A 15763-nucleotide genomic window follows, 5' to 3' on the forward strand; every position below is an offset into this window, starting at 1 on the left:
GTAGCAGGGTAATATCCTCCTTTTATATAAAGAGGAGTCAAAACACTGACAAAAGTTAATGGAACAAGAAATAGAGGTTAGTTAGTATACTATTTAAAGTCACAGAAGTAACCATATGAAAATCTACAGGTAATAATCTAACTGCAAACAAGCGAGGAGGAGGGGATCAGGCAAAGAGATAATGTAAATGAGTTAAATCTTCATTTTTCATAGCAGGCTGGCAATGGATACTTTTTTAATGCATACTTTCTAACATTAATAAAGCACAAAACAAAAGAATAAGCATATTACTTAAAGTTATGCAAAAAACCACCAGAGAACTAAGGCCAGTGTTATAGACTGAATGTATCCACCCACAAATCCATATGTTGAAATCCTAACCCCCAATGTGATAGTCCTAGGAGGTGGAACTTTTGGGAGGTGAGTGGGTCATGCTGGTGGAGCCCCCATGAACAGGATTAGGGCTCTCATAAGAGACCCCAGAGAGCTCTCTAGCCCCTTCCTCCATTTGAAGATGCAGAGTGAGGCCTGCTGTCTGCACACCGGGGAACAGGCCTTCACCAAGAGCCTGACCACACTGGCACCCTGATCTTGGACCTCCAGTCCCTAGAACTGTAAGAAATGAATTCCTGTCATTCACAAGCCACCCAGTCTATGGTATTCTGTATTAGCAGCCTGAACTTACTAACAGAACCAGAGAGAGAAGAGGGGGTCTCTGTGGAATGAAACTGTCATTAAGGAGTCCTAGGACAGACCATTGCTTTTATTGCCTTTAGAAGCTCTTCATTAATGTTCAGTTTACTTTCACATGCATATATTATATCTATATAAGTATATAAATATATTGATATAGATTTTTAAAAATTAAATCAAGTTACTTCGGGCCTTGTAGTGTGTTCAAACAAATTTGTGAGAACTCCTTGCTATTTTATGAGACGTTCTTCGGTAAACTGAAGACAAGTTTTCTTGCTGGACCTAGATGCCAAATTGATGCAAAACATAAATGGCAGAGTTTTGTCCTCTAATCTTAGCTGTTTCTCTAACTGAATCTCACTCTAGGGATGGGTGTTTTCATCTAATTTGGTAACTGTACTGTATCAATGTTCAAAACACATCTACAAGCTGAAGTTTTTGTAGTAGCCAGGAGGTGGCATCAAAATCAATTGAGTGGAAATCCCAAAGAACAGGACCATACACAAGTATCAGGAATAACTTCCCTGAAAGGCAGAGAAAGTTACATCAATAGAGCACTCCGCTTTCCTTTGAGGTCTCTGTTTTATCTGTTTTGACATTTAGGAAAACCCCCAGTGCTCTCCTAATGTCTTTTTGGTTAGGCATGGATATACAAAACACAAAATGGCCAAACTCTACGTCCCAAATATTATCACACTATTTCTTTTCTTTTTTTTTTTTTTTAAGATTTTATTTATTTGACAGAGAGACACAGTGAGAGAGGGAACACAAGCAGAGGGAGTGGGAGAGGGAGAAGCAGGCCTCCCGCTGAGCAGGGAGCCTGATGCAGGGCTCGATCCCAGGACCTGGAATCATGACCTGAGCCGAAGGCAGACGCTTAACGACTGAGCCACCCAGGCGCCCCAATCACACTATTTCTAAACACAGAATTTAAGCTTAGTAATAAGGAAGGTGTTTGAGAATTGAGAATCTAAGGGTTGCTGTAAGTACATCATGACACTAACAAGTACAAATACTCTGTTACAGTCTAACAAGTATTTCCTGCACTGTATTGTTTGGGGGGCTTTAATTACACATCCTGACATAGATGCATTTCATTTTACAACAGAAGTGCATGTGAGTGTGTGTGTGTGTGTGTGTGTGTGTTTTAATTTAATGATATTTTTACCAGTTTATGTTCAAGATTTTTAGGACTGGTAAAAACATGCAACATTTTATCATAGGACTGTACTGTAATTTATTTAATTAATCTCTATTGATAGCCATATAGGATATTTCCATTTAATTACTACTATTTCATAGTACCTGTATCACTATAACATCAGGAAATTTTATGCAAATTTCCACTAGGTAAGTTTCTAGGAGGAAAACTGCTGAATCAGAAAGAATATACAAATTTGAAAAGTATTTCATAGAAGCCACTTTTAGACAACAGGCTTGAGCAATGGAAACTTGGTCAAGGCAGAAGGGCCCAAAGTGACCCTGGCTGAATGAATACAGACAGGCCCATCAGCGGACCCACCTCAAAAGTTCCATAGGACCTCTAACCGATGGGCTACTTACAACCAGGCACAGTTACCAAACGGGAGATTCCGCATGTTGCCACACCTCCTCACCTTCCCCCTTTAAAAACAGCCCCCCACCCACTACCTCCATGCAGATCACCTCTCCTCTGCTGTCTGGCCTGCAGCTCCCTTGAGGTGTATTCAGTAAACTTCTATCTCCTTTGTTCTGCCTCAGGTGAATTCTTGTCACCACAGGCACCACTGGCTTCCACCCAAGAGCCACCCCACATTTGGGGGCCCCCCCCAACCAATCGGGAGACACACCACATTTAGATACCACAGTTTTGATAAATATTTCATTACCAAAGTAGAAAAGGAGATGCTTTTAACACTGTAAAATTTTACTGTTTTCAATTTTCAACCTAATAAGCAAAAAAGTGTATTAATTTGCATTTCTTTAACTATGGTTGAACAATGCCTTGTATGTATGTATGTTATTTTCTGTTTATGACTTTTGCCAGCTTTGATACTGAATTATTCTTTTCCTCTTTAATTTTGTAACAGCAGTTCATATAATAAAGCTATTGACCCACTGTCAGATACATATGTTGAAAATATTTTTTTCAGGATTGCCACTTATCTTTTAACTTTGTATACAGTGAGTTAAATGGTAATATAGTGGCAATATATTTTCAAATAAAGACTTCTTTACCCCATAATTCTATAAATATACCTCTGCATTTTCTTCTGTTACTTTTTTTATTGTGTATTTTATATACAAAATCTTCAGTGTTTCAGTATTCATTTTGGTGTAAGGTAGGAGATAAATATCTAATTTTATATTCATGAATAGCATTTCAGTTAATTCAGTACCATTTAATAATTCACATTTTTGTTACTGATTCGGAATCCCACCTTTATCACATTCCAATTGTATTGTATTTACTTGTATTTACTTCTCTCTGCCTATTTCTGTGATAGTTCCACACTGTTTAAGTGATTGAAATCTGATATTCTCATAAATATTTTCACTTACTATTAAAACTCTAACCATCATTTAAACTTCCTTGTTAAATTTTCAAATTAATACACAATTATAAGAATTAAAACAATTGAGAAGCTTAAAAATATAAATTATATATTATGTAATTATTACATGATAATGATGTTATCAAAAATCAGTGGGGAAAAGAGCATATTATTCAACCAACTATTCTGAGATATTTGCTTCTGCAGTTGGAAAAAAAATTTTGATTCCTACTTCAGTCCATATAAAAAAAAGAAATTCCAAGTAGATTAGAAATTTAAAGGTAAAAAGGGGAACCATAAAAATATTAGAGAAATACAGGTGAATGTTTTTCAAGAGTAGGAAAGCAATTACAATCATGACACAAAATCCAGAAACTATAAAGGAAAAGTCAACAGAATCACCTCTTGAAAATATAAACATAAGTTTTAATGGTTCCATTACATTAGAGACATCATAATTTACCATCATCCACATATTATTGGATATCTGTATAGCTTCCAATATATTATTATAAATAATACATTAATGAACAAGTCTGTGTTACACTAGGATTGTCTTTGAATGATCTTTATGTACTGCAATTTGTAGTACCCCATTTTTGTTGGAGATAAGTAGGTCATTGGCTTAGGTCTAGAAAACTTACTGTTACAGAGGCCCTTTTAAAAATAGCTTATTTTAAGAACTAGAGATTTAGACATTTGTATGATTTTTTTTTTTTTACACCACCTGGTGCTTTCTTTGTCCTTCATAGTGTAAAAGTTTTGTTGGCAATGTCTAGGGTTTTCTGAGTTGCTGAGGTTAAAATAAGAATTACCATTCTAGATGAGGACTTAGTCCAGTTTCCAATGGGCTATAAGGACCTTTTGTAGGAGTCCATTCGTCTGTCATAAACCCAATCTGATATGATTAAGGATTTGATCCTCACCCACCCCGCTGTCCAAATTTCTAGTTTCTCTTGATCATCTGTAATAATTCTACTCCATGAACATTATTAACCCTTTCCTGAATCTATTTTTTAAATTTGTATCTCTTGGAATAATAAGCTCCAAAGTTATGGGTGGGCAACATACTGAACACAACAAATGTTCACATAAAAACACACACACAAAATTGTTCTGAACCTTATTTTTTTGTTGTTTTTGGTAGTAGTGAGGGCTGCTGTTGTTTTTGTTTTTTACCCATTCAATGCCAACTTTTATAGAAACTGAATTGGTTATGAAGAACCAGGAGATCTAGTAAAAACCCAGGTATTGCCAGAAAAGAAACAGACCAGTGAGAAAAGAGGAAATTTTCTAAAAATGTGAAATTTATGTTTTGTTTTTTTTTTTTAAAGTAAAGAAACAGAAAAATTGCCTTTGGAAATTGGAAACTTTTGTTATGATTAACATTAGAAAGGAATCTGATAGAACATTCTCCCTTGTTTCAGCTAGTCAGAGCCATGGTCTATAGCAACCAAGTAGCTTTGAAAAGCCTACCACTCACTGAAGATTTCTGGGTGGCATACACTTTCAAAAGTGAAGTGATTTGTCAGTAGGCACTGTGGCAAAAACAATTCTAACTGCAACGTTTAGCTACTCAGAACTCAGCCTTCCAAAAGCCCATTTCAGAAGGCATTTTAAAATATGGCTTCTGATAAAATCACTCGTCCAATTCATCCACTATAATTATACTTTTACTAAGCAGAGCCTAATAAAATGCTGCATAACAATGACAACTTGTCCTAAATCATATAGTATGAAATTTCCCAATTGCTTATAGACGGTCTCTAGGATAAATGGGAGGGAAAAACCTCCTTTCTGAATTTTAATCTTCTTACGAAGTCTAGTAGGATTAATGTAAAAATGATTTTGTTACCAGCTAGACCCTGAGACCTGGCCATTATGGCTCACCTGCTTGTACCCACCAACATTTGTCCCACATTTTCCTTAAGCTCTTCTTCCCAACTTATCTCTTAACTTAGGCAAGGACCTTATGGGCATAACATCCCATGATGGACACTGAAACTACCCCTCAAGCAATGATGACTGCCTGAGGAAGAGTTCTGGTGGCCCAGACCACCAAACCTGTTTGAGCTAACCCCCCCGACTCACTTCTGCACAAATGGACCATGGAGTGACCTCTGGAATGACCAACAATTAATTTCCTTTACCTCATCATAATGCTAAAATCTCTGCCCAAGATGGAGCACAAGCCTCATTTACATATCATACATACCATATCTATATATATGTCTATATATTTCTGTAGGCATGTTTCTTTAAGGTGCATACATGACCTTATACCTACCTCTGCATAAGACGACAAGGCTTTCCCATCTAAATATTCATCCTAATCTTAAATAAAAGGAACCCATTCACCCTTGCTCAGGGAGTCACAACTTTGGAAGTTATTTCCTGTGATCAACTTATTTGGTGCAAATAAAGTTTCCCATGTGTGACAACTCACGTGGTGTAGTTTCTACCCGTGACTCACCAAGAAGCGAACTCACGCTGGTTCAGTTACAGTTTCTAGGTTCCAGCTTAGACGGCAAAAATCAGACAAAGGAAAGGTAGCCATACTCACTCATTGGGGGTGCCCTTCTGGCCACAAAAGTGGCCCTTGCTGTCTGTAGGGTAGGCCACTCTCCTGGGGTCTCCATGTACCCAGGCTGCAAGAACAAGAAAGGACAAAAACTCTATCAGTGACAGCTGACTAAAGGCAGTCTGATTTGAGAAATTAGAATGCACCACAGCAACACATTAACCTCTCCCCTCAGTCACAGGAGATTATTGATTTTCTTCAAAGTAATTTCTTAATGAAAAGTAAAATAAAATATGGATGAATCAGTCAGAAAACACATTTCTTTTAATCTCTCAGGACTCATCTGGGTTGTAGCCAAAACCTGAGGTAATGCACTTAGAAAATGACATTTATTAGAATGTGAATTAGAGGGCACACTGTAAATGCTTGGTTGGCTAGAAGTCACTTTTCTCCAGGGCTTAAAACTAAATGACTTCATAGCAGAGCTAATAAATTTACAGTAAATATTATGATGTAATTCTTTTGGGTTATACATAAGTGAAAACCATTTAAAAATTCAACTGAATGAAACTGTAATACCCAATTCACATTGACTAGTTCTTTATGACTTCATGTGCCATTATGAAAGGCAAACATCAGAAACTTTAGTGGCAATATATAATAAAGATTTGCTGTACATTTTGTTGGATAATCTCAAAGCTTAGTATAAATTTCGAGTGTTCTCAAACTTCATGCAAACTGAAGACTTGATTCTGTTTTCTCAGGAAATGCAGGGCTTTACCTTATATAAACTTATCACCTTTATTTTCCAAGAATTATAAACTTGACTGACAGCTAGAATATAGAATGACAGAAAGTAACATGCATTAGCTAAATAATACCCCCAATTCTAACTGAAGGTTTCTTTTTCAGTTTAATATAGTTCCTAAAAATCTAGAAAATGCATTGGCCATCTGATAACGCTTGCCTCTGCATATGGAAAACCTATCTCTTTGTCCTTTGCTTCCTTTAACGGTTGCCCAGCTATCTCCTTACCCCACATTTATTGGATTTGACAGTTCATGTAATAATTCAATCACCCTTATGTACATGCCCTGTGTGACTTGGGAAGATAAAAAAAAATCAATTATGAATGAGAATTTTAATATGGAAGAGAAATTTTTCTCAATAATTTTTCTCATCCATCCAAGTCTTTCCTTTTAGTATCTAAGTACCCAGAAAAGTCTCCTTTGTCTCATTCTTTGTTCAATGTCATAGAAGCCAAATAGGTTTCATCTTCTAATAACAGTCGTATAAAATCTGACTCATTCAGGCTGCCTTATCTTCTTGTCTTTATTTCCCAGAATAAAGATAGTGGACTGTAAAGAAAGCATTTAAATGTCATCTAAGCGTTCAGTGGACAATGTCTCTGGATACTATTCCATTATATTCTGCTTTTATATCTTTTTTGGGGGGGTCACATTTAGGCTAAAACTAAGAGGTCCACTTTTACCTATTTCCTGCAATATTTTTTTTACCCTGAAATATTTTATTCCTTTTCCATACAAATATTAACTCAGAAATGGCACGTAAAGAAGCATTTAGATTGCTAGGTTGGCTTCTTAATATATTTATGACCCTGAACAAGTCATTTAATTGTTTTAGCTTTGGCTTTCTAATCTGTTACTATAAAATGGGTATAATACCAAACCCCATAAGAATGTTGAGAATATGAAAAAAGACAATAAAGTAGAATGCCTAACATGGTGCTTTGCATGCAATATGGACTTGGTAATGTTAGTTCCTGTCTTATTTAGGTTTCCCCAACACAAATCCCTGAGACAAGGACTTTGCTATGGGTAGATTAATTTAGGAGATAATACTAGGAAGCTTAGGTGGGAACGAGAAGGGAAGGAAGCAAAGCCAACAAAAGGCATATTAACAAGTGCGATACTGTTGGGGGCAGTGGTGACTCCATTCTGCTGAGGACCTTCTGAGGAACCACATAGAACATGCTTGTTGGGGGGGCATGCTGAAACAGTGTACCAGAGCTGCAAGCAAACCCAGAAGAACTGAGGGGATGTGGGGTAGGACATTAGCAGAATCTACTATAGTTTTCTTTCCCTTTTTCATCAATCAATTAACAAAAGAATTTACTAAGCAACCACTATGTGTCCTGTACTTGAAGTCAATACCATTATAGTTTATATCAGACTTCTCAAGAAAAACATGAAAAGGAGACAACAAAATTTGCAGAAGCAGACACTTGAGTGGCTCAGTTGGTTAAGCGTCTGACTCGAATTTTGCTCAGGTCATGATCTAGGGTGGTGAAATTGAACCTCAAGTCAGGCTCCACGCTCAACATGGAGTCTACTTGAGATTCTCTCTCTCTCCCCTCTCCTTTTGCCCCTCCTCATGCCCATGCACACTCATGCTCTCTCTCAAATAATAAATGAATAAATAAATGAATAATCTTTAAAATGTACAGAAGCCATAGAGAAGAGGTAAAAGCTGGCAAAGACTGAAAAATGACTAGAACTTGGACCAGGTGGCCAGTAGCAGGGAAGAAATTATAGAACAAGGAAATATATAATAAGAGCTTCAATGTATTAATTACTCACAGTGTGTCAAGTTCTATGCTAAATGTATGACATCCATTTTCTCATTTGAGTCTTGCAATAATTCTATAAGGTAGATATTATTTTCACCCAAATTTTATAGGTTAAAAAAAGAAGAGCTTCAGTTAAGAGATGGCAGGGAGGGGCAGAGGGCAAGGGAGAGGGAGAGAGAATCCTAAGCAGGCTCCATGCCCAGCATGTGAGCCCGACTGCACAATCCCAAGATCATGACCTGAGCCAAAAATCAAGAGTCAGACGCTTAACCTGCTGAGCCACGCAGGTGTCCCTCAGAGTTTTATTTACTTCTCAAGGTCACAGTTTTTCAGTGGCATAAACAGGGCTTGAACTTAGGCTTGTTGCTGTCTAAGTCTCAAGTTTTAACCACTAGGCTAAAAAGCTGTAGTACTGCCTGCTAGAGGATAAATTAGGAATGAACTTGTTAATAGTGGGAAACAACATGGATATCAGCTACATGAGGATCAGCAGGATGTTGGACACATATGGTAGGAAAGGAAAGGACACAGGTGATTTTGGAATCTTTGTCATTTGAAAAGAAAAACTTTATACTTGGTAGGAGAGGACAAGTATCAGGTTGGGAGGGATCTGATGCCTGGGGACAAAGGAGAAAGGGACCAAGATTTAATTGTCAAGGGAAGAATGCTCTTCCTTTGTTCTGTAGTTTTAAGCTGCAGCAGGTGGCTGTGATTATGAAGTTGCTGCTTCATCTCTCTATGCAGACTCTGGCACAGAGGTTGTGTTGCAGATCATCTGTGCTTGAGCTGGAATGACAAATCTTCCAGCTAATAGCTGCAAGGTCTGGTTCAACCAAGTCACCTCAGTCAAGGGTATCTAGTTTTATCTTCTCCATCAAGTCCCCATCTTGCCACACCTCCACTGGAGGAATTTGACAGGGAAAAAAAAAAAAAGAGGAAATGGAGATGTACAGCAAGAGCATTTTGTCTGTTAACAAACTAAGGGACTGCTCACATTTTACTTCCTTTCTTAAAATTTCTCTATTCATGGCACTTCTCAGAATGTGCTGTCCAATATGGCGGCCACTAGCCACTCATGTCCACTGAACACTTAAATGTGGCTTACCTGAACTGAGACATGTTATAAGTACAAAATACACATCAGATTTTAAAGACAGCATGCAAAAAGAAAATGTAAAAATTTCAATAATTTTATATTGATCATATCCGAAATAATAGTTATAGTTAAATATATATTCTTAAAATTAATTTCACTTGACTCTTTTTATTCTCTTAACTATGGCTACTGGAAAATTTGACATTAGACATGACTCACATTTTGTTGCTCCTGGGTAGGTCTACTCTAAAATATTTCCCCACGAATGTCAAGGGCTTGCCATATAAGGTGATTAATAGTGTCATAACATCACAGATCTGTTGGGGTGCCTGGGGTGGCTCATTTGGTTAAGTGTCCAACTCTTGATTTCAGCTCAGGTCATGATCTTGGGGTCATGAGATTGAGCCCTGCATCAGGCTCCGTGCCTGGTGGGGAGTCTGCTTGAGATTCTTTCCCTGTCCTTCTACCCCTTCCACCACTCATGTGCTCTCTCTCTCTAAAAAAATAAATTTTAAAAATCTTTAGAAAAAATAGTGCCATAACTTCAGATTTGTAGGCCAGTCCTTCTCCAACCACATCATACTCAATGCATCCTTTTTATAATATTTTGCCATGCTTTTATAATCTTGATATAATACAGATAACATAACTCACCCATGTACATAATTTCTTTTAAAATATCAATAACATGTCCTCACGTAATATAAATGAGAAATAGAAAATAGTTTATAATTAAATAGTATGCACATCAATATGCAAATGCTCACAAGTGACTAAACCAAAAGACAGTGAATTAAGCCAGGTACATGCACCTATAGATAGAATCACTGAATGTAACAGCTATAACTGCAGGAAGATATAGGTGTATTGCATAGGAGACTTAAATAATACAAGTGTGTTGTCAATAAAATGATTTTCCTAAGGGAACAAATTTTAGTGAATTCTAACAAAAAAGTACATTCTTTCTTCAAACTGCCTTGGTATTCATTGAAACCATGCAAAAATAACATTTGTAATTTTAAAACAGAAGTTCTAGATTCAAATACTTAAACATGAGTTGTCACCTACATGAGGGGACATGGGAAAGTCAAGCAGGAAGTGAGACAATTCTTGGTTGTACAGAATTGTCCGAGATACTGCAAAACATCTACCTTTCCTGGCTCCCATCCACTAAATGCCAGCAGTACTCCCCCTTGAATACTATAACAATCAAAAAGTCAACTCAAATTTTTTGAAAGATCCCCCTAAGCAGTGGTCCTGCTTCAGTTGAGATCCATTGGTTTATATGTTCATTCACACTCTCAAAAAATCTCCCAAAAAATACATACATATATATGTATATCCCAGATTATCTTTTTTGCTTCCAGATTTTATGGGGTGAGGGGCAGATATGCTATCATAGAGTTCTTTCTTATAATGTAATACCATTTACTTTTATTCAGCTGATCACCATCTATGATGACTTTCAAATATGTCCATAAATTATGTGACATTTTTCCTTCTAGAGGTGGTGCATAATTCCCCATCTCTTCAGTGTGGACTAGACTTAGTGACTTTCTTCTAATGAATAGACGTGGCAGAAATTACATTTGGGTGACTTCCAAAAGTAGGTCATAAAAGACATTACAGTTTCGTCTTTGCTCTTCTTTAGATCACTAGCTCTAGAGCTTGAGGTACTCAGAAATCCTATAGAAAAACCCATACGATTGTCAGCAGTTGGTGAGAACTGAAGCTTCCTGCCAACATTCATGTAAGTGAGCCATCTTGAAGGCTGATCCTCTACCCTAGTCAAGCCTTCAGCTGACTGTAGCCTTGGCTTAAATCTTGACTGCAACCTCATGAAGCCATGAACTTGGAGCTAGAGCCACTGGCTAAGCTGTTCCCAACTCCTGACCACAGAAACTGTGAAATAAGAAACATTCTTTGCTTCAAGTTGTCAATTTTTGGAGTAATTTGCTATTTGGCAATAAAGAACTAATTACTATACAGCTTTTAAAAATATTTTATATACTTGAAGGATTCAGTTAAATCATTTTTCTTTTCTCCAATCTAAATATTCATAATAATTAAATCCTCTTTTCTATTTGATTTGTTTTGTTATGCTTAACTCATAGCTACAATTGCTAGGATTTTAGTAATTTTTGTTTCTTCATAAATGATTTAATACATGGAGTCCTCAACTTGATTTAGATATTCCCTAGGGCCTAACCAATTATACACTATCTGATACCTATTAACCTTAATTCTTAAAGTTAACATGAAAAGCTTTAAAGTGCCAGTCTAGAATATGATCAAACTCCCATGCACTCATTCATTCATTCATACTGAATTGTCAATTATCATATTTCTATCCATTTAGTCATTCATTCATTGGCCCTTACTGATTGTGGTAGGCACATAAAGACTCTGAGGATATACAGATGAACACATTCATATTTAGTATAGTATAATTTTGTAATTAACACATGCTCCCTAAGGAAACTATATTTCATCCTGATTGACCAGTGTAGAGAGAGGATGGCTTCTGAAGAATGATAATGAATTATCTTTAGCTTAACTAAGTCATGACCTTAATTTTAACTGCTCAAGTTGTAGTCTTTACTAGAACAAACCAAAGTTTGTTGCAGCAGCTGATCTAACAAAAGCTTTCCCCCTTTCCCAAAAAGTAGAAAACACCAAGGGAAATTGCTTTCACCTGGCAGAGATAGTACTGCATCCTCACTATCTTCCTTCAAGGCCATATGACTTCCTAGCTCTTTGCCACAATTTAGTCTGCAGAGTTTTGATAATATCCTCACTCCACAGGATACCATGCAAATTCCTTACGTTGATGGCATCCTGAAGATAAGATCTGGGGAATATTGGAAAGCATGTAATCTAGATGCCTTTGAAAGACTTATGTATGCTAATGGATGGGAAATAAATCTCAGGAAAATGCAAAAGTCTTCTAATACAGACCTGAGGAGTCCAGTTGAGATATCTCCTCCAAAGTGAAAGATAAGTTGCTGCACCTTGCATTCTCTGTTAAGAAAGAGGCACAACTCTAATTGCCTACCAGATTTGAGTAAAGCCCAGAGAAATAAAATGCTTTTCAAGATAATCCAGGCTACTGTATAAGTAGATCTACCAGTAGGTACGGCATAATGTACTCAATGGTGCTTAAAATATCTGTCAGAACAGGATGCTGTATAGGACCTATGGAAAATGTCTTTTAGAGAATCATAGTTGGAGGTCCCTAGGGTTTTGGAGAAAACTCATGGTTTCAAGCAAATAACTGTTCTTTTGAGAAGTTGCTCCTGGACCCTGAATGATCACTCAATGACATAAGCAGCCCAGCATAAACTAGATGTTATCTGAGCCAACAAGCTTAAAGTTAGCTGTGCCCAACAGCAGTCCGTTATTGAGTAGAAGTGGTATATTCATACAGTGCTTGAGAAGGTCACGAAGGCACAAGAAAGTTACATATACTGCTTACAATAGTGTGTTGACTCTTGAGGCACTGTCTTAACATGGACCTACGACCCATGAAAGGGGCCTTATGATAGTTGAATGGAAAATAAAAAAGCTAGACTTATAGATGGGTAAGGAGAATCTGTTGGCACTGATCAGGGGAAATGTTCCTGGTTATACACTTTGACTGGAAGAAAAGAGGATTTGAATCATTTATTTATTCATGAACAGAAGCCAACAATTTGGCCACATTATCATGGACTTGAAAATAAAAACATTAGATAATCAGTGGCAAAGAAGTTTGAGAAATAACTAGAAGGACTGAACTCAAAATGGACCTAGAATATGAAGATATCGATGTTTCATATGGTTACTTAGTAAAGACCCTTTTGTAGAGGTATCTTTAATGATTAAATGTTAAGACACTCATTCAATGATTTTGTGAAAAAGTAATCATGACAACATGGATGAAGATTATGTGGGGATTTTGATAACATGGAGTTTTATCCACAAAGGTTGACTTGGCTCCTAATAAGGCTTATGTGACAAATTTCCAGCAGTGGATGACAAACCTTGAGCCAGCCTGCCTTATGGAACAGTTGAATAACCTATGGAAGATCCATTTAAAGCACTATTTAGGAAGCAATACCTTTCATGGTTGGGCTGTTAGTTTTTTAGATTACAGCAGGATCCTGGCAGGAAATACATGTTATACTTACACAGAAAAATTGTAGAGAGTTTAGTAAATATTTATAAAGGTATAGGTAGAGTTATAGGAAACAAGAGTTGATGCAGAACCCAGAGGCTAGCAACAATTGGAAGCCATTTTCACCTCCATGACTGAAGTGGCAAAGGGGGAAGAGGTTACCCAAATCCAGAAAAGAGAAGCCAAATAGAAAAGCTGACTGACAAAACTTGAAGCCTTAGGGAGAGAGGTATAGCTAATCTGAGGAGACTCACCAGGAAGAGAGCCAGAATACATTTCACAAACTCATTCTCCTACCCTCCACTTATTGATACCCCCCCATTGGCCAAATCATATCGGAAGCTGCAGGACAAGAGAACCTGTTTATGTAATCCTTATGGATTATATGCTAGTTTCTCAGGGGACAGAGCAGGGTGAAGAGCAGGTAGAGAAGGAACCCAGAGGGGAAAAAGAAAAATACCCAGCCTGTATTCTGAACACATGACCAGCCTACCTAAGGGTGGAATTTTAAATATTCAGCAAGACATTTAGAACTTCATTAAAAACAAAGGAGTAAAGAAAATAACCTGAGGTATAAGGTTTCAGATTCTCTTTTGTCAGAATTAACTGTAACACAGGGCAGCAATCGAAGAGAGCAGAAAGACACACATTCTAAATTTCAGAGTCTGAAATGGGAGGGGTGATAGTAGGAGGTAAAAGGGGGAAAATGCATATTTTTAAGAAAGATTTGTAAAAAAAAAAAAAATAGACAAAGAATTAAAAGAAAATGGAAAAACAACCAAATATCCAAGAAACTAAATTAACCTTTTCACATCTTTGTTTTCCTTATTAGCAAGGCTGACTCTATGCTGTTTAATATACTTTTTCTAGTTATTCTAGATAATGTTGGTCTATCACATTCATAACCTGTTTAAAGATTTTGATTCATATTGGAAAATTAGGGGTTTTTTTTTAAGGTAAAGAAGTAGTTGGAAATAATGACAAAAATTTATTCATTCTTTTCTTCATTCATTCCACAAATATTTTTTGAGTGCCTGCTATGTGTCGGCACCATACCAGGCCCTGGGTATATAAAGGTCCTTGCTCTCTGAGCCTAGAGTCTATTGGGGGAAAGAGATCTTAATGAATAAATTGCACAAACATGAAATTTCAATTCTGACCAGTGCTGCAAAAGAGCAAAAAATGGTAGAGAGGGATTCATAGAAGACAATGACCAAATGAGAGAGGTCAGGGATGATGTCTTTGAAAAGGTAATGCAGGAGCTGAGACCTGAAAAATGAATGGAGGCACAAAGAGGCTTCCATTAGATGGACACATGGACAAAGGCCCTGTGAGGGGTGGGGCGTGATGGGTACTGGAAAGGAAAAGGAAAGCAATGTGGTGCATACACAGGCTGACTCATGGTTCCAGATGCGGATGGACAGGCAATATCTTAGGTTATTTTCTATAATGAACTACAGAGAGATGGTTTTAGCATAATATGGTTGTCAGTGCCAGCATACAATCCCCAGCAGAGGCTCTGTTCTCTTCCTATTCAAATTTCCTGGAAAAACTCAAGGTCACCACACATTCAGTGTCGCTCATCCTGGTGTTTGCTTAATTGTAGTTCTATAATTGGCAACACCCCCTTGCTTTATGAAGGAAGAGCTCTCATCATTCCCGAAAACTGGCGTAATTTATTACATGTGAAAATGCTACATGTAACATTCATTAATATCTGCTTTTTTTTTTTAAGATTTTATTTACTTATTTGACAGAGAGAGACACAGCGAGAGAGGGAACACAGGCAGGCGGAGTGGGAGGAGGAGAAGCAGGCTTCCCGCTGAGCCGGGAGCCCGATGTGGGACTCGATCCCAGGACCCTGGGATCATGACCTGAGCCGAAGGCAGACGCTTAACGACTGAGCCACTCAGGCGCCCCCACCCCTGGTTTTTTATTTTTTGCATCAACTATTTACATTGCTTCTCTCACCACCAGCAGCTACCTTCTCTGTGAGGTCTTCTCTGACCAATCTATTTAAAATTACACCCCGTTCCCTCCTCATAATTCTCTTTGTTTTTATTTTATTTTATTTTTTCAGTATGATTGGTTATCATATAATATAGTTAAATATGTTATCAATTTATTTTATTTTCTTCCTGTCTCACTAGAATATAGTTTCTTTTTTTTTTTT

The 15763-nt window shown here is 37.2% G+C and overlaps 1 protein-coding gene across 1 annotated transcript in view; it reads right to left on the minus strand.

Moving 5' to 3' along the window:
* SLC44A5 (solute carrier family 44 member 5) overlaps positions 1–15763 on the minus strand; it is a 151733-nt gene that overhangs the window by 76582 nt on the left and 59388 nt on the right. Inside the window, exon 4 of the mRNA XM_021678139.2 lies at positions 5791–5875. Within this exon, the coding sequence (XP_021533814.2) occupies positions 5791–5875 (85 nt within the window). The remainder of the gene's footprint in view (positions 1–5790; positions 5876–15763) is intronic.

Source organism: Neomonachus schauinslandi, chromosome 4 (genome assembly GCF_002201575.2).
Source record: "Neomonachus schauinslandi chromosome 4, ASM220157v2, whole genome shotgun sequence".
NCBI lineage: Eukaryota > Metazoa > Chordata > Mammalia > Carnivora > Phocidae > Neomonachus > Neomonachus schauinslandi.